Source organism: Mustelus asterias, chromosome 3 (assembly GCF_964213995.1).
Source record: "Mustelus asterias chromosome 3, sMusAst1.hap1.1, whole genome shotgun sequence".
Taxonomy (NCBI): Eukaryota; Metazoa; Chordata; class Chondrichthyes; order Carcharhiniformes; family Triakidae; genus Mustelus; species Mustelus asterias.
In genome coordinates, this window is record NC_135803.1 from 14,287,803 (window position 1) to 14,315,688 (window position 27,886).

The following is a 27,886-nucleotide window of genomic DNA, read 5'->3' on the forward strand; positions in this document are numbered from 1 at the left end:
TCGACTTCTGTGAAAAATATCCCACTGACTTTTCAATTCCTGTTTCATCTTCTTCTAACACCACAGCCCCACCATCCATAGGTGGTGGCATCACTGGACTAGGAATCTAGAGACAAGATCTGGGGACCTGGGTTCAAATCCCTCCATGGTAAATGGTAAAACTTGAATTCAATTAGGATCTGGAATTAAAAGTTATTAAAATGTTCCAAAATCTGCCAACCTTACCTGGTGAATCTGTGTAATTAATTGCCACAAAGGGCTGTGGAGGTCAAGTCACTGAGTGCATTTATGACGGAGATGGCCAGGTTCTTGACTGGTAAGGAAATCAAAGGTTTAGGGTAAAAGGGTGGCACGGTAGCACAGTGGTTAGCACTGCTGCTTCACAGCTCCAGGGACCTGGGTTCGATTCCCGGCTTGGGTCACTGTCTGTGTGGAGTTTGCACATTCTCCCTTGCGTGGGTTTCCTCCGGGTGCTCCGGTTTCCTCCCACAGTCCAAAGATGTGCGGGTTAGGTTGATTGGCCATGCTAAAAATTGCCCTTAGTGTCCTGAGATGCGTAGGTTGGAGGGATTAGTGGGTAGATATGGGGGTAGGGCCTGGGTGGGATTGTGGTCGGTGCAGACTCGATGGGCCGAATGGCCTCTTTCTGTACTGTAGGATTTCTATAATTTCTATTAAAAAAAAAGGTGGGAGAATGGGGTTGAGAAACATATCAGCCGTGATCGATTGGCAGAGCAGACTCGATGGGCCGAATGGCCTAATTCTGCTCCTATATCTTATGGTCTGGCCTACATGTGACTCCAAATCCACAGCAATGTGGTTAACTCTTAAATGTCCTCTGAAATGAAGGACAGGCAGGGGTGAGCAATAAATGCTGGCAATGCCCACATCCAGTGAGTGGATTTTTAAAAATGTTTCATCAATAGCCAATTTAAATTGCGTGGCATAATTAGCTGCTGCTAAAGGTGGAGTAGTCATCAACACTGTTTTAAACTGTCGAATGCATTCTGACACTCTGGTGTTCATTGAAATTTCTTGTTCTTTTTTAATAGTTCCGTCAATGGAACAACTACATTGTTAAAATTTCAATAAAACTCACTCATGCCTAGAAATTTCAAAACTTCCCTTTTTGTTGTAGGCATTGGTAATTTTATGATTGGCTTTACTTTCACATCTTGCAGGGTCATCTGAGCATGTACAAATGTGCGTGATCAAATATGACCTACATATGATCAAATATGGGCTAAATATGTAACTTATTCTTTTTTTATTCATTCGTGGGAGATTGGGCGTCGCTGGCTGGGCCAGCATTTATTGCCCAACCCTAGTTGCCCTTGGAGGGCAGTTGAGAGTCAACCACATTTCTGGAGTCTAGCCTTTTCCGATAAGGTTATTTGCCAACATTCTCTCAGAAAGTCAATTTTGGTGAAGAATTTTGATGGTTCCACTTTCTCAATACAGTCTTCCGCGTGTGGAATAGAATACGAATCTGCTTTGACACTGCATTCACCTTTTGATAATCCACACCCAGGGGGCAATCTTACCGGCTCATCCCACCAGTCAATTCATGTGACGAGCCGGTAAGATCAAGCAAGAGGTGAAAATCGGGCTTGTGCACTGGGAGATTGGGGTGCCAGCACAATGGCGCCCCTGGAGCTCAGCAGGCGGCTTCCCGGCACGAACAGGCTCTGCCCACTCCCCCTGCTGGCAAGAATCACACTTGGATTCTTTTTTTCTAAGTGCCGTACAATTGTTTCTGGGAGATCGCCCAATGAATGAGCGTGATTATCTCCCCTTTTCACGCTCATTCGGCACTTAGAATTTTATTTGGTAAGATTGCCCCCACAGTCCGTGTGTTCCATCTGGTTTTGGTACCATCACAACAGGTGCACTCCAGTTGCTGCAACTGGACTCTATGATGACATTCTGAAGAATGAATTCAATTTCATTTTGCATTTGTGCTAATTTTACTGCATTTAATCTATAAAGATGTTGCCTTATTGAAACCAACCCCCACATCTACATCAGTACAGCCAAACTTATTTTCCCTAACGTATTCCCACAAATAGCTTTATGTGACTGCAATAGCTCTTTCAAATCACTTTGATACTTGTCTGAAAGGTAACTCTATTATATTTAGATTCTTAAATGCTTCCTCAGTGTTCGATTTAATTTGTGGAAAATCAATTTCAGAATCTTCTACTGCATTTCTACCTCCTTTTCCTTATCCACCAGTTCTAGTACTTTCTTTTGGCTATATTCCTTGTCAAAGTACTTTTTAGGCATATTTACATAACACACCCTCTGGTTCTTTCTTCTGTCTGGAGAAATTCAACAAGTCTGACAATATCTGTGGAGAGAGAATAGAGCCAACATTTCAGTCTGGACGACCCTTCATCAGAGCTCTCACAGTCCAAAGATGTGAGGTGAATTGACCATATTAAATTGCCCCAGGTGTTTCACAGGTGCGTTGATCGATCACGTTTGGGCAACGATCCACAAAAGGCGACATTAGAATGGGTGACCTGAAGAGTTGGGTTTGAAAAAGGAAGAGTACAGGCGGAACTGTGGCACAGTGGTCAGCATTATTGCCTCACAGCGCCAAGGACCTGGATTCAATTCCGACCTTGGGTGAACGTGTGGAGTTTGCACGTTCTCCCCACATCTGCGTGGGTTTCCTCCGGGTGCTCCGGTTTCCTCCCACAGTCCGAAAGACGTGCTGGTTAGGGTGCATTGGCCATGCTAAATTCTCCCTCAGCGTACAAAATAGAGGCCGGAGTGTGGTGACTAGAGGATTTTCGCAGTAACTTCATTGCAGTGTTAATGTAAGTCAACTTGTGACTAATAAATAAACTTTTAAAAAAACTGCTTGAAGACAGTTCTGATGAAAGATTACCAGCCTGAAACGTTCACACTGTTTCTCTCTCCACAGATGCTGCCAGACCCCTGGTGTGTTTCCAGTAAAAAGAGAGGTTCTTCTTGAATCTATAAGGTACTCGATACCTTTGCTTGGAAGAAAAGAGAAAATGCCTCTTCAATAATGAGTTCGCTGCCCAATGGAATAAACACACGCACCAGACCTCAGGTTTCTCAAGGAATTGTTGGCTGAAAATTACAGCACAGTCCATTTCTCATTGGCACCTACAAATATAAAAAAATACTGAGAAGGTTTTGTGGAAGTTTTACTCTCCTCACGTTTAGACTTCCCTGTCATATTGATCTTCAAAAGTGTGGACCGTTCAAAGCCTCCGCCAATGTTATTCTGCCAATGTTGGAAGAGCAGAAGAACAAGTGAAGGCACTTCACTCTCAGGAATTTCCTCGATTTCCAAACACTGCTCAGTGGTAACACATTCATCACCCTGTCAGAAGATTGGGCTTAACGTCCCATTCCTGGATTTGATCAGAGGATTTTGCCTGACACTCCTGGGTCCATACTGAGGGAGTGCTGTGCTGTTGGAGGTGTCCGTCCAGATGTTAAGCCAAGGCCCTGTCTGCCCGCACAAGTGCGGCCGCACTTGGGAGTATTGCGTACAGTTCTGGTCGCCGCATTATAGGAAGGATGTGGAAGCATTGGAAAGGGTGCAGAGGAGATTTACCAGGATGTTGCCTGGTATGGTGGGTAGGTCTTATGAGGAAAGGCTGAGGGACTTGAGGCTGTTTTCGCTAGAGAGAAGAAGGTTAAGAGGTGACTTAATAGAGGCACCCAAGATGATCAGAGGATTAGATAGGGTGGACAATGAGAGCCTTTTTCCTCGGATGGTGATGGTAGCACGAGGGGACATAGCTTTAAATTGAGGGGTGATAGATATAGGACAGATGTCAGTTTAGGTTCTTTACTCAGAGAGTAGTAAGGGCGTGGAATGCCTTGCCTGCAACAGTAGTGGACTCGCCAACATTAAGGGCATTTAAATGGTCATTGGATAAACATATGGATGATATTGGAATAGTGTAGGTTAGATGGGCTTTAGTTTGGTTTCACAGGTCGGCGCAACATCGAGGGCCGAAGGGCCTGTACTGCGCTGTAATGTTCTATGTTCTATCCTTCTCAGGTGCGTGTAAAAGATTCTATGCCACGATTTCATAGAAGAGTTATCCTCAGTGTCCTGGCCAATACTCTCCTAACCAAATTAACATCACTAGACAATGTATTTTATTCATTTGTGGGACATGGGCACCACTGGCTGGCCAGCATTTATTGACCATTCCTAGTTGCCCTTGGAGGGCAGTTGAGTGACAACCACCTTGCTGTGGCTCTGGAGTCACATGTAGGCCAGACCAGGTAATGACGGCAAATTTCCTTCCCTAAAAGACATTAGTGAACCAGATGTGTTTTTTCAACAATCAACAATGATTTCATGGTCATCAGTAGATTCTTAATTCCAGATATTTTTTACTGAATTCAAATTCCACTATCTGCTGTGGCGGGATTCGAACCTGGGTCCCCATAACATTAGCTGAGTTTCTGGATTAATAATCTAATGATAATACCACTAGACCATGGCCTCCTCATATTATCTGGCCATTATGGCATTGCTCTTTGTGGAAGGTTGCTGTGCACAGGTTGGCTGCTGTGGGTTTTTTTAAGTTTATGTATTAGTGTCACAAGTAGGCTTACATTAGCATTGCAATGAAGTTACTGTGAAAATCCCCTAGTTGCCACACTCCGGCGCCTGTTCGGGTACACAGAGGGAGAATTTAGCATGGCCAATGTACCTAACCAGCACATCTTTCAGATTGTGGGAGGAAACCAGAGCAACTAGAGGAAACCCATGCAGGCACGGGGAGAAATTGCAGACTCTGCACAGACAGTGGCCCAAGCCGGGAATTGAACCCCGGTTGCTGGTGTTGTGAGGCAGCAGTGCTAACACTGTGCCACCATGCCACCCCGTTTCCAACTTTACATCAGTGACCACATTTCAAAAATACATAACAGGCTGTAAAATGCTTTGAGAGGGCTGATGGTTGTAAAAGAGCCCACAGCAAACTATCTGGAATTCAGCATGGTCCGGGAACATGAGGTGCCACTTAATGAAACATTAAAGTTGCGTGAGAATAAGGCTGATGGGGAACGAGTGTTAGCAGCAATTTCAGAGGGATGAGAGACAGGCCCTAACCCCAGAGTTCTGGTTACTACAGAGCGCTGGTTGGTGCCGGATATAAATGGAAGTCTTTCTCACTCCAGCGGCGTTGAGGCTGTTGATGGCAATGTTGGCTTTCCCTGCCACATAGCCTGACATGAACAGAAAAGCAGTAAATCCAGGCCTAAAACTATTTTTATTGCAAGTTTTTTTAAAGTAATTAAATGTACTGATTCATTGAATTTAAATTTAAGGCAAATTCAACCAGCTGCCATGATGGAATTTGAACCCATATCTAGCCCATATATCTCCAGCTCAGACGAAGGAGCATCCAGACTCAAAGCGTTAGCTCTGGTCTCTCTTCGCAGATGCTGTCGAACCTACTGAGATTTTCCAGCATGTTCCGTTTCCGTGCCCAGTGCGTTACCTAGGCCAGTGGTGTTACCACGACACCACCATCTTCCCGAAATGATTGAATAAGCAACAAGATCTGACCACATAAAATTACTTCCTGTACCTCACCAACAACAGGAAATTGCGATCAGCCAATCCAAAAAGCAGAGTGACCGATAGGAACAGATTGTTCTTTCAACAATCAACTCAGCGATGTGAACAGGGCTGCAGTGTCACAGGTTTGGTCGGTGAGTACCACTTAGATGTAATATTTAATTATGATCACCGCTAATTACCACTAGTCAATATCTTCATCGCGTCAAGTGCAAAGCTAAAGCTGGATAGTTTGTCCAAGCATTTGGCTATTTGGCAAGAAAGTAACATGACTGATTTAAACATGCAGGGCATCAGATTGGTGCAAATATGGTTGGAGATTTAACAGCAAGCTTGGACTGTGCTCATTCTGCTCAGAACAGAAAGTTGTCACTTGCAGGCTTGTTACCACAAAGCCAAGGGACGGAAATTTAAAAGAGTTTTCTCAAGATGAAAGACACGGGGTTGGTTTTCATTCGTTCAGTTCCTGCCTGCTCTGGTACAGAGACTGCTGCTTACAGCCACAAACTAAAGGGTTCCATCCAGGAGGGAAAATAAAGAACATCACCTATTTCCCCTTTTTAAAAGAACAAATTCAGCTGAAGTTCTCCCTGTCCCCTGAACTGAATACAACCTTGCTTTCTTCAGAAATCTGCTAGTCATGTCCAGAGGGCAGCACAGTGGCACAGCGGTTAGTACCGCTGTCTCACAGCGCCAGGGACCCAGGTTCAATTCCCAGTTTGGGTCACTATGCAGAGTCTGCGCGTTCCCACTGCAATGAAGTTACTGTGAAAATCCCCTAGTCGCCACACTCCGGCGCCTGTTCGGGTACACCGAGGGAGAATTTAGCATGGCCAATGCACCTAACCCGCACATCTTTGGACTGTGGGAGGAAACCGGAGCACCCGGAGGAAACTCACGCAGACAAGGGGAGAATGTACAAACTCCACACCGACAGTGACCCAAGCCGGGAATCGAACTTGGGTCCCTGGCGCTGTGAGGCAGTAGTGTTAATCACTGTGCCACTGTGAGGGTTCAAAAATGTCTGAAATGTGAATCTTCTGCCCATAGCTTGATTCTATTTGAATTATTCACTCCTTTAGCTCGTGCTAAGGGAGCCATTAGTTATTAAGATTGGCAGCAAAGTAGGGCAAACTTTAGAAAATGAGTTAAAAGCCACTCCCCACCAGCCCCATTCTGGCTGCTGCCCAGATATAGATTTGGATGTAAGGTAGATCAGAAAATGAGAACAGCAGTTCCCTACAGTTACGTCCAGACACACACTCCTGATATGTTTCTCTGCTCAGTGTGTGGGATTTGCCGTAAGAACAGAAGACATGTTCATCTTCACCTGCATGCTCAGAAACACCAAGAGGTGAGAAGGTTGGGAGGGTTAACTTTTGCTCCATCAACTTTTTTTTAAAAAGAAGTTTTCTTTGTATATTAAGTGCTGCTTCCTGCTTAGAGGAGACTTGCTGTTTCTCAGCTATGCAAGCATTCTGACAGTTAGTACAAGAGAATAGTTATGTTTCCCACACTCTCAGCATCCTTGAGACAGGAGGAAACTGAGTCATAGAACCTTACAGCAGACGCGGGAGTCATTCAGCCCACTATCCTGTCTATCCTGACCCGACAATCTAGCTATCCATTTAGTCCCAATCCCCTTGTTATTTCCTCATTGCCCGCAATCGTTCCTCTGACTATTTATCTAATTCTTGTTAGAAAACGTTTAGTGAATTTTATTCCACCACTCTTTCAATCTCTTGCTTGGGGTGGTTTGGTAGTTTCAGACAGTTCCCTCATAACTCTTGCAAGTAGCAATTCTACACACGCAATTAGACAGTGGTATTGCGAAGTCAAGCTTGTAAAGATATCAAGAATGTTTGTAAAGATATAAAAGAATTTTTTTAAATGCTAGAGGGAAAGGAAACAGTGCATAGTCCCTTTAAAAGCTGTGTTTGAGTTCTTTGCTAAAATGCAGAATACACACAGACTCCAGGTTACAACAACTGTTTCAAAAGGACCAAGCATCAGGGTTGACTTGGCAACAGGCGTTTGCGTTCTGCCAGCCTATCAGTTTAAAAAGGACCATCAACTATTAAGAGCTGATCAGATTTGAAACTGATAGTGTTGACAGCCTCAAACCAATCCTGGACTCCCCCACCAACGGGAACATTCTTTCTGAATTTATCCTGTCTAATCCTGTTAGGATTTTATAAGTTTTTATGAGACCCTCTCTCACACTTCTCAATTCTGGTGAATATAATCCTAACTGACTTAGTCTCTCCTCATATGACTGACCTGACACCCCAGGAATCAGCCTGGTAAACCTTCGCTGCTCTCCCTCTATAGCAAGGACATCCTTCCTCAGATAAGGACACCAAAACTAGATGCAACACACCTCATCCTGCTTTTCAGCTCTTGTCTGTAGGCTTGCAGGTCAGGGCACTTCAAGCGCGGCTCCAAATACTCAGTCATAGAGCAATACAGCACGGAAACAGGCCCTTTAGCCCAACCGGTCCATCCGACCATGGTGCCCTCCCAGCTAGTCCCAATTGCTTGCGTTTGGCCCATATCCCTCTAATCCTTTCCCATCCGTGTCCTTATCCAAATGCTTTTTAAATGTTGCTATTGCTTTTTAAATGAGGACGACAAGAAAACGTTCCACTAAATTTGTTTTCTACTTAACAACAGAAAAGCATCATAATTTAAATATTTGAAGAATTTGTCATTTGTAATATTACAATTACAGATTTGTCAAATAATCTGTGTTATCAACAATGGCTTAATTTAAGAAAATTATTTCACACAAAATGAGTGCCACTGGCTAGGCCCGTATTTGTTTCCCATCCCCAATTTCCCTTGTTAAGGTGGTGCTATGTCACCTTCTTGAACTGCCGCAGTCCATGTGGTGTAGGAACACCCTCAGTGCTGCCAGGGATGGAATTTCAGAATTTTGACCCAGTGCCAGTGAAGGAACAGCAATTTTCTTCCAAGTCAGGATGGGGTGTGTGGCTTGGAGGAGAACCTACAGATGGTGGCGCCCCCCCCCCCCAAACGTCTGCTGCCTTGGTCCTTCTAGGCGGTAGAGGGGGTGGGTTTGGAAGGAGCTACCTCAAAACTGAGACTTATTCCTGTTTTAACGTGCCGTCAGTATCTGTTACTCTTCTCTATCACTTTTGTTCTGGCCCTAGCGGCAAACAGGAACTCGATCTGAAGGGGGAAAAAAAACCATACTGGGATTTATTTCGGAAAAAGCCAAAACTGACCGACAAACATGTGCTATCGCCAAACCTCAGATGCTTCCATGGCTACCTCTACAGAAACCTATGCAACTGAGAGTGGAACAAACTACACCAGCATGGCAAACAGTCGCAGTATCTCCCCTTGTGACTACTTTTCAAAAGGTTTCACAATATTCACCATTACTGCCTATGCATTAATTTGCATAACCGGATTCATTCTCAACAGTCTGGCATTTTGGGTATACTTCTGTCACATCCCCAGCAACAATTCCATTGTGGTCTATTTAAAGAACCTGGTCATAGCTGATTTCCTCCTGGTCTTATCACTGCCAATAAAAATCCTCAAAGACAGCAGCTCAAGCCCCACACTAGACTTGAGCAGAATTTACTGCAATTTTGCAGCGTGCATCTTCTACCTGAACATCTACTCCAGTATTTGCTTTCTAGGTTACATCGCGGCCATCAGATACCTGAAAATCGTCAGACCACTCCGAGTGTACGCATTTCAAAATCTGAAGACCGCCAAATGTCTCTCTCTGGGAACCTGGGTTGCCCTCCTCCTTCTCGGAACCTTTTTCATGCTTCTGATGAACACGGAAAAGAAGTCAAAGCCACAGGACTCTCAGGTCTGCGTACAAGACAAGAAGCAACAGATTGTGTCCACGTTCTTCCACGTTACTGGCGTGATCATGTTTCTGTTTGTGTTAGTTGGGCTTTGTTACTTTTACTTTCAGATATCCAGACAACTCCGCCGGTCTTCTTCTACACACTCACAGAGAAAGCAAGCCAAGGCAAAGAACAACATTCTCATCCTGTTGGCCGTGTTCTTGGTTTGCTTTGTGCCTTACCACATCATAAGACTTCCTTACGTTATAAGTCAGACAAAGCTCATTTCGGAGTGCCACTGGAGAAAGGTTTTGTACTATGCTAAGGAATCTTCCCTCTTGCTGTCAACGCTTAACGCGTGCCTCGATCCAGTGATCTACTTCCTATTTTGCAAGACATTTAGATCAAAATTGGGTCTGGAGAAAAAGGCAAAGGATTTACCTCTCAATAATATTTCTGTCCCTGTTAATGCATCCCGTGTTATACTTGATTAATTCCTCCATTTCCACCATCATAGTGAGAGGATGTGCGTTTAATCCCCTGTTAAAGAATACAATTTCTTCCCATGCACAAGGCCCATATAGGTCATTTCCTCAAAAGACCACGTACAAATTGACCAACCCCAAGACCATTTCTTAAAATTCATTCATGGGACATGGGCCTCACTGGCTGGGCCAGCATTTATTGCCCATCCCTAGTTGCCCGAGGGCAGTTGACAGTCAACCACATTGCTGTCGCTCTGGAGTCACATGTAGGCCAGACCAGGTAAGGACGGCAGATTTCCTTCCCTAAAGGACATTAATGAACCAGATGGGTTTTTCCGACAATCGGCAATGGTTTCATGGTCATCAGTAGATTCTTAATTCCAGGTATTTTTTATAGAATTCAAATTCCACCGACTGCCATGGCGATAATACCAAAAGGCCATAGCCTCCCCTAAATACCCAACCTTGGAACATAGAGATAGAAGTACACCATTTAGCTCTTGAGCCTTTTCTGCCAATCAGTGAGATCATGGCTTATTTGTGACCTATATCCCATGTTCCCTTAATACGTAGGGTTAACATTTCAGATTTAAATTTAGTAACTGATTTGAGCAACAACTGAGTAATGTTACTATTACTCAATGTCCTGACAGACTCAATTAGCCAAACTGCCAACGCAGGAATCAAAAAAAAATTCAATATATTAACCTAGCTGTAAAAATAACCACAACTCAAGGCTGTTTGACTTATTTATTTTTTTAAAAAGCTGAGTAAGGGACAGTTTAAAGACTGATTCTAAATTCTCATGGCTTATGAGTCATGTTGAAAGACTCAGTGGTTTTATAGAGAATCTATTTGCAAATTTGTTATTGCTATTTTACAAAAAGCAAACATTTTAAAATGGGTTGAATATTCACGTTTTGACAAGACAGAGGGCGGCACGGTGGCACAATGGTTAGCACTGCTGCCTCACAGCGCCAGGGACCCGGGTTCAATTCCCGCCTTGGGTCACTGCCTGTGCTGAGTCTGCACGTTCTCTCAGTTTCTGCGTGGATTTCCTCCGAGTGCTCTGGTTTCCTCCCACAGTCAGAAAGATGTGCTGGTTAGGTGTATTGACCTGAAACGGCGCCAGAGTTGGCGACTAGGCAATTTTCACAGTAACTTCATTGCAGTTTTAATGAAAGCCTTATTTATGACTTATAAATAAACTTTAACTTAACAGAGGCCACAGACAGGCATCACCCAGGAGGTGAGAACTCACTGCTCGATTCCATAAGTGACCCACTGGATGCGTCAGAACTATTGTGTCACTTCAAGTACTTGATTCTGTTTCTTTTCCTTGCACACATCCATTATTACGCAGCCAATCACAGAACTTTGTCCACACAACAATAATCAATTTTTCTGGAAATCCATCCGTAATAGACTAACCAAATGTGTGAAGAACTTCCCTTCAGCCGTTTAGTTCCCTCTGAGGTTCTCTAATTTTGAGTTGAAACAATTCTGTCAAACCCACAATCAACAAGCCTACTAATAAAACTTCATATTTTGAAAGCCCAACATGTCTAAGGTATCTCAGATATTTGACTGCAATTTATTTCCGTTGGGTAAGAACCTATGCAATTTTGTGTATTTCCATCAACTGTGGTAGGGAAACTTAAGATACTTCACCAATTGGTTCGACAACTCAAATAGCATGATGATCCACATTTGTAATTTAGGATTTCATTCACTTGCACCTCAGAGGCATCCTAGGTTTTCAAAGAAGTTGTGTTGGAAAAGAAGTGGGAAGTGATTCATTTTGTGGAGGAAGAACAGGGGGAGGCAAAATAAAGGATACATTTCTGAAGGGGATGCAGAAGCCGGGACCTGAGTGTACATGTACATTAATTAATACGAAGCTCAGAGATCAAAAGGAAGTTACGATGAACTTGTAAAAAAACCCAGGCTTGGCCTCAAGTGGCATATTGTGTCCAGGACTTTTTTATTCATTGGTGGGACATGGGCGTCGCTGGCTGGCCAGCATTTATTGCCCATCCTTAGTTGCCCTTGAGAAGGTGATGGTGAGCTGCCTTCTTGAATCGCTGCAGTCCACATGCTGTGGGTTGACCCACAATGACGTTAGGGAGGGAATTCTAGGATTGTGACCCAGCGATTGCAAAGGAACGGTGATATCTTTCCAAGTCAGGATGGTGAGTGGCTTGGAGGGGACCTTGCAGGAAGGTGGTGGTCTCCCCATGCATCTGTTGTGCCACACTTTAGGAAGGATGAGAAGGCATTAGAGAGGGGGCAGCAAAGATTCGTAAGAATGGTTCCGGGGGGTGAGGGCCTCGGATATGTGGCTAGATTGGAGAAGCTGGGGCTTTTCTCCTTAGAGAAGGAAAATAAGTGGAAAAATGAGTGGAAATCTCCATCAAGTATTTATCCAATTCCCTTTCAAAAGTTGCAATTGAAACTTTCCAATTCATGAAGGATCTGTTTGGAGCTAAGGGGAAGAAACTGTTCCCACTGACAAAAGGATCAAGATCAACAGGGAACGGATTTGAGATGATTGGCCAAACAAATAACAATGACATGAGGAAAGCTTACACGGCGGTTGATTCGGATCTGGATGTGGCGTAGTTTTCCCAATTCCTGATGTCGATTTGAATCTCACGTCAAGTCACTGGGATCTCCAGAGATCCAATCATAGTGATATCATCAAGCAGGATAAGCAGCCAATCACATTGAAACATTCTCACAGACAGCAAAATAGCAAGTAAATGCTACCGAATTCCTTCACATTCAATTTTTGAACAGTATATATTACAGACAGGGAAATAAATGATTGGGGCATTCACATGAGATTAAGGTAAAAGCTAAAGTATCAAATAAACCTTCAAACAAAAATTAAAAGTTGGTATTTCTTATTAAACTGCAGAAATTTCATAATTGTATCCACCAGTGAGGCTGTTTAACAGCAATTGTGAACTTAGCATGCTATTACATCTCATTCAACATTTTTCAAGGTGAGACTAAAAACATAAGAGCGGAAGGTTTCATCAATTCAGTGATTTCTAATTGATTGTATTCTGAAGAGATGAGAGCAGTGCATCCTATAGAGAAACACAGGATCACTGACAACAACTTCTGGATTTCTGCATCTCACCGTGTACGCACAGGCACAAGGAGTGGCTTCAGTTTCAGAGGTAATGGCAGTAAATGCTGACAACTCCCTGTTCATTTCCACTGCAAAGTCCAGGCCATCGTCTTCCTCCTCCAGAAAGAACAAAGAACAAAGAACAGTACAGCACAGGAAACAGGCCCTTCGGCCCTCCAAGCCTGTGCCGCTCCTTGGTCCAACTAGACCAATCGTTTTATCCCTCCATTCCCAGGCTGCTCATGTGACTATCCAGGTAAGTCTTAAAACGATGTCAGCGTGCCTGCCTCCACCACCCTACTTGGCAGCGCATTCCAGGCCCCCACCACCCTCTGTGTAAAAAACGTCCCTCTGATGTCTGAGTTATACTTCGCCCCTCTCAGCTTGAGCCCGTGACCCCTCGTGATCATCACCTCCGACCTGGGAAAAAGCTTCCCACTGTTCACCCTATCTATACCCTTCACAGAAAGTGGGCAAACTTCTCCACCAGTATTCCATGATGCAGTTATGTGTGAACAGTTTGTGTATACCTTCTTTCTGCAACGTAGGGTGGGATTTTCTGGCCACGTTCACCCCAAAACCGGCAAATCCCGCCCAAGGTCAATGGACATTTGCATGGTCCACCCTCCGTCCGCTACAATTCCCGTGGCAGGCAGGACGAGAGAAATCCCCCCCATAGAATCATAGGATCCCTACGGTGCAGAAGGGTCATTGAGTCTGCACCGGCTCTCCGAAAGAACATCCTACCCAGGCCCATCACCCCTATCCTATCCCCGTAACCCAGTGTATTGATCATGGACAATCCACCTAACTTGCACATCTTTGACACTAAGGGACAATTTAGAATGGCCAATCCATTTAACCCACACATCTTTGGACTGTGGGAGGAAACCGGAGCACCCGGAGGAAACCCAGACAGACACGGAGAGAATGTGCAAATTTCGCACAGACAATCACCCAAGACCGGAATCAAACCCAGGTTCCTAGCGCTGTGAGACAGCAATGCTAACCAGTGTCACCGAGTTGCCATTTGAATACCTGATTGGATATCACTAAAAGAATCATGGAATTACAGGCCATGTGGCCAATCATGCCTGTGCCAACTCATTGAAAGAGTTATCCAATCAGTCGCATTCCCCAGAACTTGCAACCATTCTCCATCAAGCATTTATCCAATTCCCTTTCAAAAGTTGCAAGTGAATCTTTTTCCCGTCACATGTTTCATGGGTATGATGGGTATAAAGGGATATGGGGCAAATGCGGGCAATTGGGACTAGTTTAGTGGTAAAAACTGCGCAGCATGGACAAGTTGGGCCAAAGAGCCTGTTTCCATGCTGTAAACCTCTATGACTATGACCTTTTCAGTCAGTGCATTTTGGATCATAGTAACTCATCATACAACAAAAATGGCCATTTCACCTTTGGCACTTCTACCAAATATAAGTCTTGGTCCTCTGGTCAGCAACCCTTCAGCTGCTGGGAAGAATTTCTCTTCACTGACTTCAGCCATAGAGGATCGATCAACTGTTCCCTTAAAACCTTTTCTGTGCTAAGGAGAAGAGATCCAGGCCGGGCTCACCCTGGATCCAGAAAATCTTGCCCGAAGTCAATGGACATTTCCATGGTCTGCCCCTCGCCCACTCCGATTCCTGTAGTGGGCGGAACAGGAAAATTCTTCCCTCCCCCACCACCCCCCGCCCCTCCACCAGTTTCTCCAGCATCTCCGTATGACACAAAAATTCTTATGCAATGACACAGCATAGGAGGATGTCAGTCTGTCACGCCTGCACCCATTCTCTAACTTATCCAATTAGTTTATTTAAATAAATACACTTGCATTCCCATTATCACATTAATCAATGGAAACTGACATGAGCCAGAATGTTACCGCCCCGCCCGCCATGGGAATCGGAGTGGGCGAGGGGCGGGCAGTGGAAAAGACGGTTGACTTCGAGCGGGATTTCACGGTTTCGGGACGAGCAAAGCTGTAAAATCCCGCCCCCTGTAATTATTTGATTATTCCAGCTGCCCTTCATCATCCAAAAGCAACTTTGCCTTCGCCGTTATTGACTGTCTCTTCCACCTCGAAGTATTCTTTCATCATAGAATCATAGAATCCCTACAGTGCAGAAGGAGACTATTCGGCCCATCGGGTCTGCACCCACTACAATCCCACCCAGGCCCTATCCCCGTAACCTCACACATTTACCCTGCTAATCCCCCTGACACTAAGGGGCAATTTAGCCTGGTCAATCAACCTAACCCGCACATCTTTGGACTGTGGGAGGAAACCGGAGGAAATCCATGCAGACACGGGGAGAATGTGCAAACTCCACACAGACAGTGACCCAAGTCGGGAATCGAACCCGGATCCCTAGCACTGTGAGACGGCAGTGCTAACCACTGTGCCACCGTGCTTTATAATATTTTTATAAAAAGTGTTTAAAAAAGCCCTTATCATTTCCCTTTTCTATATTTTTATTCCTGCTTTGCTTTTCTTTTTGTTCTTCATTTTCTCTGCATTGCTTTATTTGCGTTTGTGTTATTAACCCAAATTTCATAGAACATAGAACAGTACAGCACAGTACAGGCCCTTCGGCCCTCGATGTTGTGCCGAGTTTTGTCCAAAACCAAGATCAAGCTATCCCACTCCCTATTATTCTGGTGTGCTCCATGTGCCTATCCAATAACCGCTTGAAAGTTCCTAAAGTGTCCGACTCCACTATCACAGCAGGCAGTCCATTCCACACTCCAACCACTCTCTGAGTAAAGAACCTACCTCGGACATCCCTCCTATATCTCCCACCATGAACCTTATAGTTATGCCCCCGAGTAACAGCTACATCCACCCAAGGAAATAGTCTCTGAACGTCCACTCTATCACCCTCATCATCTTATAAACCTCTATTAAGTCTCCCCTCAGCCTCCTCCGCTCTAAAGAGAAAAGCCCTAGCTCTCTCAACCTTTCCTCATAAGACCTACCCTCCAAACCAGGCAGCATCCTGGTAAATCTCCTCTCCACTCTCTCCAATGCTCCCACATCCTTCTTATAGTGAGGTGACCAGAACTGCACACAATATTCCAAATGTGGTCTCACCAAGGTCCTGTACAGTTGCAGCATAACCCCACGGCTCTTAAACTCAAACCCCCTGTTAATAAACGCTTGGGGTTTGGTCGCAAAAGCCACACAAGCTTTCGGAGCTGCAAGCCCCTTCTTCAGGTGAGTGGGAATTCACTGGCTGTCTTGTCTGGAGACAATACACATCTTTTTAGCCTGTCTTGATGCTCTCTCCACTCACATTGTTTTGTTTCTTAAAGACTTGATTAGTTGTAAGTATTCGCATTCCAACCATTATTCATGTAAATTGAGTTTGTCTTTGTCGACAACGGATGAATGAACACCGCTCGACAATCACCAGGCAAGACTGTTCTCTTCCTGTTGGGGAGCACTTCAGCGGTCACGGGCATTCAGCCTCTGATATTCGGGTAAGCGTTCTCCAAGGCGGCCTTCACGACACACGACGGCGCAGAGTCGCTGAGCAGAAACTGATAGCCAAGTTCCGCACACACGAGGACAGCCTCAACCGGGATATTGGGTTCATGTCACACTATCTGTAACCCCCACAGAGTTTCACTGGCTGTCTTGTCTGGAGACAATACACATCTTTTTAGCCTGTCTTGATGCTCTCTCCACTCACATTGTTTTGTTTCTTAAAGACTTGATTAGTTGTAAGTATTCGCATTCCAACCATTATTCATGTAAATTGAGTTTGTGTCTTTATATGCTCTGTTTGTGAACAGAATTCCCACTCACCTGAAGAAGGGGCTTGCAGCTCCGAAAGCTTGTGTGGCTTTTGCTACCAAATAAACCTGTTGGACTTTAACCTGATCTTGTTAAACCTCTTTCTATGAGATAGCCAGTTACTTATCCAATCGGCCAAATTTCCCTCTATCCCACACCTCCTTACTTTCTTCATGAGCCGACCATGGGGAACCTTATCAAATGCCTTACTAAAATCCATGTATACGACATCAACTGTTCTACCTTCATCTACACACTTAGTTACCTCCTCAAAGAATTCAAACAAATTTGTGAGGCAAGCCTTACCCTTCACGAATCCGTGTTGACTATCCCGGATTAAGCTGCATCTTTCCAAATGGTCATAAATCCTATCCCTCAGGACCTTTTCCATTAACTTACCGACCACCAAAGTAACACTAACTGGCCTATAATTACCAGGGTCATTCCTATTTCCTTTCTTGAACAGAGGAACAACATTCGCCACTCTCCAGTCCTCTGGCACTATCCCCGTGGACAGTGGGGACCCAAAGAGCATCATAATTACCCCTCCCCCAATTATAAACCTTGCCCTGCCGTCCAGCCCTATCCCTCTCCATTGCAATAACAAAAGACACCGAATTGTGGTCACTATCTCCAAAGTGCTCTCCCACAAACAAATCTAACACTTGGCCCGGTTCATTACCCAGTACCAAGTCCAATGTGGCCCCACCTCTTGTCAGCCTATCCACATATTGTGTCAGGAAACCCTCCTGCACACACTGTACAAAAACTGCCCCATCCGAACTATTCGACCTATAAAGGTTCCAATCAATATTTGGAAAGTTAAAGTCACCCATGACAACTACCCTGTGACTTCCACACCTATCCATAATCTGCTTTGCAATTTCTTCTTCCACATCTCTATTACTATTTAGGGGCCTTTCCATTACTATTTCAGTTGCCTTTTGCTATTCAGCTTAGACACGTCACCCTCTGTGCATCCCCGTGTGGGATCACACCCAGTGTCTTGATTAATCGTTGCTTGTGCGACGTTTTACATTGAACATGTTCCTTTCACTTTCCTTTCTTCCAATCCGATTGCAGAAAGCATAAAAGTCACTCCTTACTTTCTGAACATTTGGTGCCATCTGAGTTCAGTCCTTCAAAAGGAGAAACTGAGGACTGCAGTTAACAGTAAAAAAAGGATAAAATCAGCTGAATGAAAGTTCAGCAAAGGTCACTACAGTTCCTCACATTAGTCACACTGAAATTCATCCTTCCTGGAAAGGAGAAAACAATCAGGAACATGAATTCATCTCGTGCCTCGCCATATTCCCATGACATGACAAGAACATTTCAGCAGTCACGGGCATTCGGCTTCTGATCTTCGGGTAAGCGTTCTCCAAGGCCGTCTTCATGACACACGACAGCGCAGAGTCGCTGAGCAGAGACTGATAGCCAAGTTTCGCACACATGAGGACGGCCTCAACCGGGATCTTGGGTTCATGTCACACTATCTGTAACCCCCACAACTTGCCTGGACTTGCAAAATCTCACTAACTTTCCTGTCTGGAAACAACTCACATCTCTTTAACCTGTGCTTAATGCTCTCTCCACTCACATTGTCTGTACCTTTAAGACTTGATTAGCTGTAAAGACTCACATTCCAATCATTATTCATGTAAATTGAGTTGGTGTCTTTGTATGCCCTGTTTGTGATCAGAACTCCCACCCACCTGACGAAGGAACAGCCAGTTCCGAAAGCTAGTGGCGTTTGCTACAAATAAACCTGTTGGACTTCAACCTGGTGTTGTGAGACTTCTTACTAATGAGAATATGGGCAGGATGAAACACGAATCTGTTACAAGAATAATTTCTAGTGAAAGAGACCTTGACAAGGGTCACAATGATCAAAATGTACATTGATTCCTGTGGCTTCAACAAGTATGGAACTGGAAAGGAGACCTTAGGAAGGCTGCCCCTGACAGTCTTGGAATCTATGCTGCAGGGTCTGCTGTTGCAGCGAGATATTCTCTCCCATCCTTGGGAAGAATGAGGTCAACCGCTCCTACTAAGCAGGAGTGAACAGAAAGGCTAAGGAAGTGTGCAGCTGGAGTGAGTTCCCTCAAACCTACAGACACCATCTCTGAAGAGAATCCCAAACCTCTGGAGGGTGAGAAAACGACAAAGCATTTTCAGATGTCATACTCCACACCCTGCATTTCCCTGCATAATACTACTCAGACCAACAGACTTCATTCCTCTCCAAGCAGACACCTTTGCACATCCCATTTGACTAGCCAACACTCACACCTAGCCTTACCTTGTTCCATCTCACTCCCATGTCTCACAGCCATCCTCCACAAATGTTGTCCCCTCTTCACCATTCCGTCTACTTCTCATACTTGCAACCCTCTGGCTTCTCCCCTTACTGGAGAAGAGAGGGCAGAGCTCCAGGGCGGAGCCAAGAACCAGGGGCACAGTGGTCTTCAGTCCAAGCCACAAATGTCATACTGAATGGGAAACATTCACTCAAGGTGGGATTTTCTGGCTCTTCCCGCCGACGGGATCTTCTGGTCTTGCCGACAGGGAGGCCCCGGTGGGGCAGATTCAATGGGAAATCCCATTGATGACAACAGGACCAAAAGATCCCACCGCTGGCCAATGGCAGGCCATCTCCCACCGCCAAGAAACATGGCACAGGCAGGGCCAGAAAATCCCACCCTCAGTCTAGTTCTGTGGAAGTCAAAATGTTCAGATTGAAGTTTCACAGTTTGAAAATTAAATTGTGCGGAAGCTAAAGTGTTTAACACAGAGCAGAGCAGAAACTGATAGCCAAGTTCCGCACACATGAGGACGGCCTCAACCGGGATCTTGGGTTCATGTCACACTGTCTATAACCCCCACGACTTGCCAGGGCTTGCAAAATCTCACTAACTGTCCTGGCTGGAGACAATACACATCTCTTTAACCTGTGCTTAACCCTCCCTCCACGCGCACTGTCTGCACCTGTAAAGAGTTGATTACCTGTTCAGACTCGCATTCTAACCATTATCTTGTAATTGAGTTTGTGTCTATATATGCCCTGTTTGTGAAACAAATCCTGCACTCACCTGATGAAGGAGCAGCACTCCGAAAACTCGTGCTACCAAATAAACCTGTTGGACTTTAACCTGGTGTTGTGAGACTACTTACTGTGCTTACCCCTGTACAATGCCGGCAAATCCACATCATATTCAAATTAAAGTTTCATGCCTTCTCTGTACAGCAGTGGAAAATGTTTATCAGCTTACAGATCTTCAAAAGTAGTTAGTGTCGGCTATTCAGCATGAACAGGCTCATCTCCATCTGCATAGGCCCCATAACATTCTGCTTTTCAGCCTTCACCAGAAGGTGAGCAAGGTCAGATTTTTCCATAACAAATACCAACAGCGAGATATGGGGATATGCTGTGCAAATGAAGGATTAGCAGGAGACAGTTTTTCATCGAATGAGAAAGGGCAAAAAACCAGGGTTTAATTGGTGAATGTGTATGCAAATGAAGGATTAGAAAAATTGCTTGGTTCTGATTTGCTGTAATTGACTATAAATGCTAAGTTGTTGGTCTATAACTTCAGAAACACTCGCAGGACAATTGCAAGCTGGTTTCTCCTTGTGCACAAGTCATTAAAGGCCTCACATCGGATTATACATGGTGTCGAGGTCTGTTTGTACTCAAGTCGACTCAGAGTGCCTAAGGTTGCTGGTACCCAGGATCTCTGACAGTTCTACTCAGTTCCAGTATATGATATAACGTATGGATCTACCAGCAAAAGTGTGTTTTTGGCTTTAAATCGCATTGTTAAACACCAATTCAATTTCCACGATGCACAAAAAGCAGCAGCTTTCCATTTTTAATCTACCCTTTTCGACCCTTATCAGCTTATTCATAAGCCTTTTCTTTTCCAGAGATCAGTGCTCCAGCCCCTTCAGCCTTATAATTACATCCTCTCAGTCACATGTTGAGCCACAGTGATCAGGACCACCCTGCCACTGCAGCTCTCTTCCACCTTCGCAACTGTTAAGACGCATAATTCTCTATCACCAGTCCTACCAATTGAGGATTTTCTCGACCGCACATTGTCTAGCATGTCTCCCAACCTCGCTGCCATGAGTGGACACTGTCAGATCAGCTACACCAGCTCAGCCTTCCCCAAACTACAACAATTAGTGTTTGATAAACAAGATCTCTGCAAGTCAACAAAAGTCTTACAGTCATTGCCACATTCCTCGGTGACACATAAGAGTGCTAGATAAATTCCATCAACCATGCAGCCCCCCGATGCAAAGGCAGGATCATCAAACAAGCTCCAGCTCCACAAGCAGTTAATCAAAAACCCCAGCAGGAATGAACCTCAACGGATTGCACAATGTGTCTAGAGGGCCAAGAAGCTTCTCCCCTTGCAGATCCTGTTTTCCCCCAACCCTCAAAGACCAGGGTTCCAGAACAGGACAAAGAAAATGCTTCAAAGGCACTCTGAAACTCCCCTTAAAGTCCAGCAGCATTGACATTAATGAGTGGGAGGAGCTTGCTACCAATCATTCCAAATGGCGACAACTTATCCACCAAGTGGTGTTGTGTTTCAATTCTAAATACCTTAATGATGAGGCAGAGCGGCAGAAAAGAAGGAAAGGAAAGGAAGGAAATCCGGCACACCAAATTCCACTACCTGATGGGACATCGTATGTGCCATGTTCCCAAAGATCTGCAGGTCAAGAATCCGCCCGTTCAGTGACATCAAGACCCATGACAGGAGCTCGTAACCCAGAGAAGGCCTCATTGTCAAATCAAGGGACAACTGACAACGATCATCCCCAGTTCTGGTATCATCCTTGAGAATTCTTGTCACACCTTCCCCATTGCCTCCTTATCAAATGGAGACTTCCCGGCCGCGCTGGCCCCAAAACCGGAAAATCCCGCCCAAGGTCAATGATCCTTTGCATGGTCTGCGCCCCCCCCCCCCCCCCCCCCCCCCACCCCCACCCCCCCCACTACGATTCCCATGGCGGGCAGGATGGGAAAACTTCCCCTTAGAACTGCACTGACCACAATCCCACCCAGGCCCCATCCCTGTGTAGGATTCTACGATTCTATGAAACCGCTAAGTTTGGGCTAGTGATGGTGACACTGATTGCAGCATCAAGGCAAACTCTCCATACATCAAAATAAAGTGACATAGAGGATTTTTTAAATCAAAAGTTTAAACCCGAGGTGTAAACTTTTGATTGTCATGCACACATAATCAAATTGAATATGTCATGCATACAAATATATACATACATAAATATATGCATACAATATATACACACCACACCACACAAGGAAGCTATACAATGTAGAGTTAAATCTTTAAATTGAATAACCCATTTCCTGTTCGGCAACACTATTACTTTAAGTCACAATACTGGTCTGAGCTGAACCTTTGACTGAACGTTTTGACTATTCATTTCGCTACTTGCTGCTTCTGGTTGAAGGAAATGCAGAACAGCACGCATTCACCAGGAATATCATGAGGTTTAAGAAAAAAACATTTAGTGCATACAAGTTCAATCCAGTATCTCTGCACGTACTCTCGCTCTGACAGACACAGAGTAAATACCACATCAAGAACATCTATTCAGGTAGGTAATTTTTCTTTAGTTTGTGGGATTTCATATACTGTGACCATCAGTGTCAGGTTTAGACTGGTTATTCTTTCAGAACTTGATCCCTGTTTCTCCAGGAAAGTTTTTCACCTCAATGTGTTTCTTTTGCATTAGAAGATAATTTGAGAATGTTAAATGAGATAGATTGAACTAAATCTAAATAAGGAGTGAACTCAAAGAGTTGCACATAACCAATCAATCTCACTGTGTCAGTGATCACTGCACTCAAGCATTTAGGTTTGTTCCTGTTTAAACATTGTGAGGGAAGTCTCAGCGTAGATTAACTCTCTTAAACAGGTATGGAATCATATTAGGTCTTTGCCATTAAAGAAATCTCCCCTCCGAGGTGGAGAAATCGATGGTTAGTTAGTTCTACAGCAACAAGGAGTCCACCTTAGCATTGCGGTAGAGCCCTCGGGAGGTCTCTATACGGCACAAGACCCAATCCAGAAACTTGAGTACATAATCTTGGGTGATTTTTTTTACTCACGGGACGAAACGACAGAAGTGAAAGTCAGCAGAAAAATGCAAGCATTGACTTTTGTTTCAACAGAAGCAGGTTTTGGAAAATAAATTTTAAGAAAGAAACTTGATGCCGTGGTTTTAAAGTGAAGTTTGTTAAATAAATGCCGCCAAACAGTACATCTTTCCATCCTTCTCTCTTAACTTCTCAGTAACAAATGTAGCATTCAGTGTGAGAAGCAATGACCAGATCTGGAGATATTTCTCACACAGAATTAGAAGAATCAGTTGTGTAACTCCCTTCCTCAGTTTGGAATATCTGCCCTGCTGTGTCACGCACATCCAGAAAACGAACTTCTGCAAATATCTCACACTGCCACAATGCTGCAAAGTGCTTACGTTAATCGCAGACAAATACAACAGCAGATAATAGGGAGGATAGGAGAACATTCTGGAAAAACACAGAAGGTTTACCAGCGCCTAAAGAATGCATTTACCTGTGAATCCTATATTGGATCTAAAAAATAAACAGACTCCTTTATAAGGTGGATGATAATAAATGAGCGATGTCGTGGTGTGAGGGGAGGGAGGGCGCGGAGAACCAGATACTGGCCACATTGTATTAGCATTTACAATCTCCAACATTTCATGTTTCTTTAAACAAAATGACCAGCAGATAGCAGGAAATAAGATTGATCATGCATTCAGATTCTAAACCCCGAACAGTTTCTTGCCCACATGTGTTTTGTGACATTTACTATTCACAATTTGTAATGAATTGTAATTAATAACTATGATTCATTTGCCAGAATCTAAAACACTAGATCCAGAGTATTTCACATTAATATGTTGAATGCATTAATATTTGTGGGACATTGATAGGCGGCACGGTGGCTAACACCACTGCCTCTCAGCGCCGGGGACCCGTGTTCACTTGGGTGACTGTCTGTGCGGAGTCTGCACGTTCTCTGTGTGTCTGCGTGGGTTTCCTCCGGGTGCTCCGGTTTCTCCCCACAGTCTGAAAGATGTGCTAGTTAGGTGCATTGGCCATGCTAAATTCTCCCTCAGCGTACCAGAACAGGTGCCAGAGTGTGGCGACTCAGGGATTTTCACTGTAACTTCATTGCAATGTTAACGTAAGCCTTACTTGTGACACTAATAAATAAACTTAACCTGATCTTGTGTTTCCTACATTGTAACAGTGACCACAATTAGCTCAGTTGAGTGGATGGCTGTTTCATGATGCAGAGCAAAGCCGGCAGCACAAGTTTAATTCCCAAACAGGCTGAGGTATTTCATGAAGACCCTGTCATAAGACCATAAGGTATAGGAGCAGAATTAGGCCACTCAGCCCATCGAGTCTGCTCCACCATTCAACCATGGCTGATATCTTTCTCATCCCCATTCTCCTGCCTTTTCCCCATAACCCCTGATCCCCTTATTGTTCAAGAACCTCTCTGTCTCTATCTTAAAGATACTCAATGACTTGGCCTCCACAGCCTTCTGTGGCAAAGAGTTCCAGATTCATCATTCTCTGGGTAAAGAAATTCCTCCTCATTTCTGTTTTAAAGGATCGTCCCTTTTAGCCTGAGGTTGTGCCCTCTGGTTCTAGTTTTAGCCACTCGCCTGAGGTGTGGTGATCCTTGGGTTAAATCATCACCAGTCAGCTCTTCCCTTTGATGGGAGTTTATGGCTATCTGGGACTATGACCTTTTGCATTTCAATAGTACTTCATTCGGTGTAAAAATCTTTGGGACAACCCAAATTTAAGATAGGTGCTATAAACAACGCAAGTTCCTTCTTTCATGAAGGATAAGCACCAAGTTCTGAATACGTTTACATACTTTTGTCACAACATTGCAGAATTTGTTATTTCAAAGGTTTCTTGCTGAAAAGGGGCGGAGTTAAATTCCTTTCTCATCAAGTCCGTTGTCATCTGCTGTTGCAATTCTAACATTTCAAAATAGATGCAAAACATACTAACAAACTCTATCACAGAATAATTATTCTTTAAAGTTTATTTAAAGTTTTCTTTATTAGTGTCACAAGTCGGCTTGCATTAACACTGCAATGAAGTTACTTTGAGAGTCCCCGAGTCACCACACTCTGGCGCCTGTTCGGGTACACTGAGGGTCAATTTAGCATGACCAATGCACCTAACCACCATGTCTTTTGGACAGAGCACCCAGAGGAAACCCACGCAGGGAGAGTGTGTGCAGACTCCGCACAGACAGTGATCCAAGCTGGGAATCGAAGGGAGGCAACAATGCTAACCACTGTGCCACCTCAATGGAAATACTGAATACCTGACGCCAGCACTTCCTGCTTTTCCAGAATTGTCTCTTTTAACAAATCGTTGCATGAAATGGTTCTAGAAAAATAACGTATTCTATTCTAACTTTCAGACATATTGATGGCTGATCTGACAGAACGTATCGAGATCGTTACAAGCATAAACTCCTCCGGCAATGCCACTTGCCAGATTTCCTCTGATGGATTGGCTATTTTCACAATTACTGCCTATTCATTAATTTGTGTCGTTGGAATCATTCTCAACAGCCTGGCTTTCTGGGTCTACTTCTGTCATGTTCCCAACAGCAACAGCATCACCATCTACTTAAAGAACTTGGTGGTCGCCGACTTAATGCTGGTCCTCTCACTGCCGATAAGAATCATCGGCGAGAACAAGATGGGCTCCACAATAATGAGAAAAATCTACTGCAATTTTACGGCATGCATCTTCTATTTGAACATGTATTCAAGCATTCTCTTCCTGGGATACATTGCGGCCACCAGATACCTGAAAATTGTCAAACCACTCAAAAGCTATGCATATCAAACTCTCAAGTCTGCGAGAATTGTCTCCGTCGGAACCTGGTGTGTTCTTCTCAGCCTTGGAACTTCATACATCGTTCTGACAGGAAAAAAGCCACCCCAGAATAGAACAAGAGAAACATGCTTAGAATTTAGAAGTGGTTCGGGAGTTCACTGGCACGTAACCCTCCACGCTGGTGGCACATTTCTGTTTCTCTGCGTGTTGATAGGGCTTTGCTTCTTTTACTTTCAAACTGCAAAACGTCTTGACAAATCCCCATCGGCAAGCTCCCTCAGAAAGCAAGCCAAGGCAAAGAACAACATTCTAATCCTCCTTGCTGTCTTTGTGGTGTGTTTCGTTCCCTACCACATCGCGAGGCTTCCTTACATTTTAAGCCAGATTGATGTCATCACTGGGTGCTTTTGGAAAAAGACTCTCTATCACTTTAAGGAATCTGCCATTGTGCTGTCCTCGCTTAATGCCTGTGTCGATCCAGTGATCTACTTTCTGTTTTGCAAGGCATTTCGGTCAAAGTTGGGCCTAGACAAAAACTCCAAAGACAAAGGTGCACACAATGATCACTCATTATGTGCTAATGCTTCACAAACGATACTCGACGAACCAACAGTTGGCAATTCAACAATGTGAAAGAATGCAACGTCAATCTCGCCAGATCAGCTTGACCCTGCCATTGCTCACAATTATTCCAATTACTGAGAAGGAAATAGAAAATTTCTGAAGAGAAATTTTTAAAAATTCAGACATGGGAAAAATGAAGACATTGGCCCTTCACGCCACGCTCCCACTGCAGCGAAGACAGAGAATTCGGAGACAAACCAAATTTCCATTAACTGATGCGGGATGGGAAAATCCCGCTGTCGTGAATGGTCGGAAAATTCCGACCAGTGAATTTATCTAAGAGCAACTGCAAAAGTACTTCAGAGCAATTGAAACGCTTTGGAAATTTCGGCACATTTTTGTCATTTTGTCAAAACACAGTGACCAAATTGCACACAATGAGGTCCCCCAAACCGGCAATGAGATGAATTACGTTAGTCAGCCACTGGCGATGGCAGCTAAGGAATACATGTTGACCAAGGAAGACTTTAAGACCCCAATTTGAACCACATCCCAGAAGCTCTGGCATCATAATCACCAGAAACCACAGTATTCCCCAAGGTTCAAACTGACAATAACCACCAGTTGCAATACCAAGTCTTTCAGCATCAATTTATTGCATCTAGACTTGCTGTCCACAGTTGATCATTTGGCCAAGACTTTGTACAGAGATAGTTGATCACAGCTCTCATTAGGAAAATGGGAAACCGCTCTAACCTGCAGCTATTAAAAGCTTCAGGGTTTTTTTTTCTTTGGTTATCTGTCTAATGCTCAGAACTCTGCAGGAAGTGGAAAGCTTTGGTGCAGTCAGATTAAGAAACCAAGCGCTTTGCAACAAGAGGAAGAGGAACTAGAGATCAAACACTCTCAACCCTTTCGCAATCTTGGCATTGTCATCGGTCTTGGCATTGAATAACTCATTGTGTAGATTGCAGGAGATTAAATCTAAGTAACCATCCATGCACTAGATATCTGTGACTCATGCTCTCATTCTGGTGGCAGAATTATGAAAACGCAGAGAGACAGAAAGTCAAAAATAGAGAGGCATCTCATAGGTAAGCAACATCCACATTTGCAATTAAACAACTAAAAGTGTAAAATGTCTACACACAGATAGTTTATAATTTTCGTAATTTGCAGTAAGAAAAACAAAAAGATGTAAGCATGAAATGGAATTCTAAAAAAGTGCAATATTAATCATAGAATCATAGAATCCCAACAGTGCAGAAGGAGCCCATTCAGCTCATCGAGTCTGCACCAACTCTCCCCCCCAGGCCCCATCCCCGTAACCCCATATATTTATCCCGCTGACCCCCTAACCTACACATCTTTGGACTGTGGGAGGAAACATTCCTCCTTTTGATATAAACTAAAGAACTCTGAGAAGAAAATTGATGCTTCATTGTGTCCACTTTTGATGGTTGTGTAACATATAACATTGCCGTGTTAAAGAAATATGGCAACACACACACACACACACACAA

The 27,886-nt window shown here is 44.2% G+C and overlaps 3 protein-coding genes across 3 annotated transcripts in view; 2 read left to right on the top strand and 1 right to left on the bottom strand.

Annotated features, from left to right (window-relative positions):
- Window positions 1-27,886, bottom strand: part of LOC144487108 (mediator of RNA polymerase II transcription subunit 12-like protein) — a 596,823-nt gene that overhangs the window by 328,617 nt on the left and 240,320 nt on the right.
- On the top strand, window positions 8,874-9,911 carry LOC144482983 (P2Y purinoceptor 14-like). The gene has a single exon (XM_078201813.1). The coding sequence runs from the start codon at window positions 8,874-8,876 to the stop codon at window positions 9,909-9,911; it is 1,038 nt and encodes a 345-aa protein (XP_078057939.1).
- On the top strand, window positions 22,396-27,360 carry LOC144482992 (P2Y purinoceptor 14-like). Its single transcript, XM_078201819.1, has 2 exons — window positions 22,396-22,483; window positions 25,375-27,360. The coding sequence occupies exon 2, from the start codon at window positions 25,383-25,385 to the stop codon at window positions 26,430-26,432; it is 1,050 nt and encodes a 349-aa protein (XP_078057945.1). The 5' UTR covers window positions 22,396-22,483; window positions 25,375-25,382; the 3' UTR covers window positions 26,433-27,360.

Excerpts from the sequence above, each read along its gene's own strand:
- LOC144482983 (XM_078201813.1), top strand. The coding sequence starts at position 8,874 with ATGGCTACCTCTACAGAAACCTATGCAACTGAGAGTGGAACAAACTAC.
- LOC144482992 (XM_078201819.1), top strand. The coding sequence starts at position 25,383 with ATGGCTGATCTGACAGAACGTATCGAGATCGTTACAAGCATAAACTCC.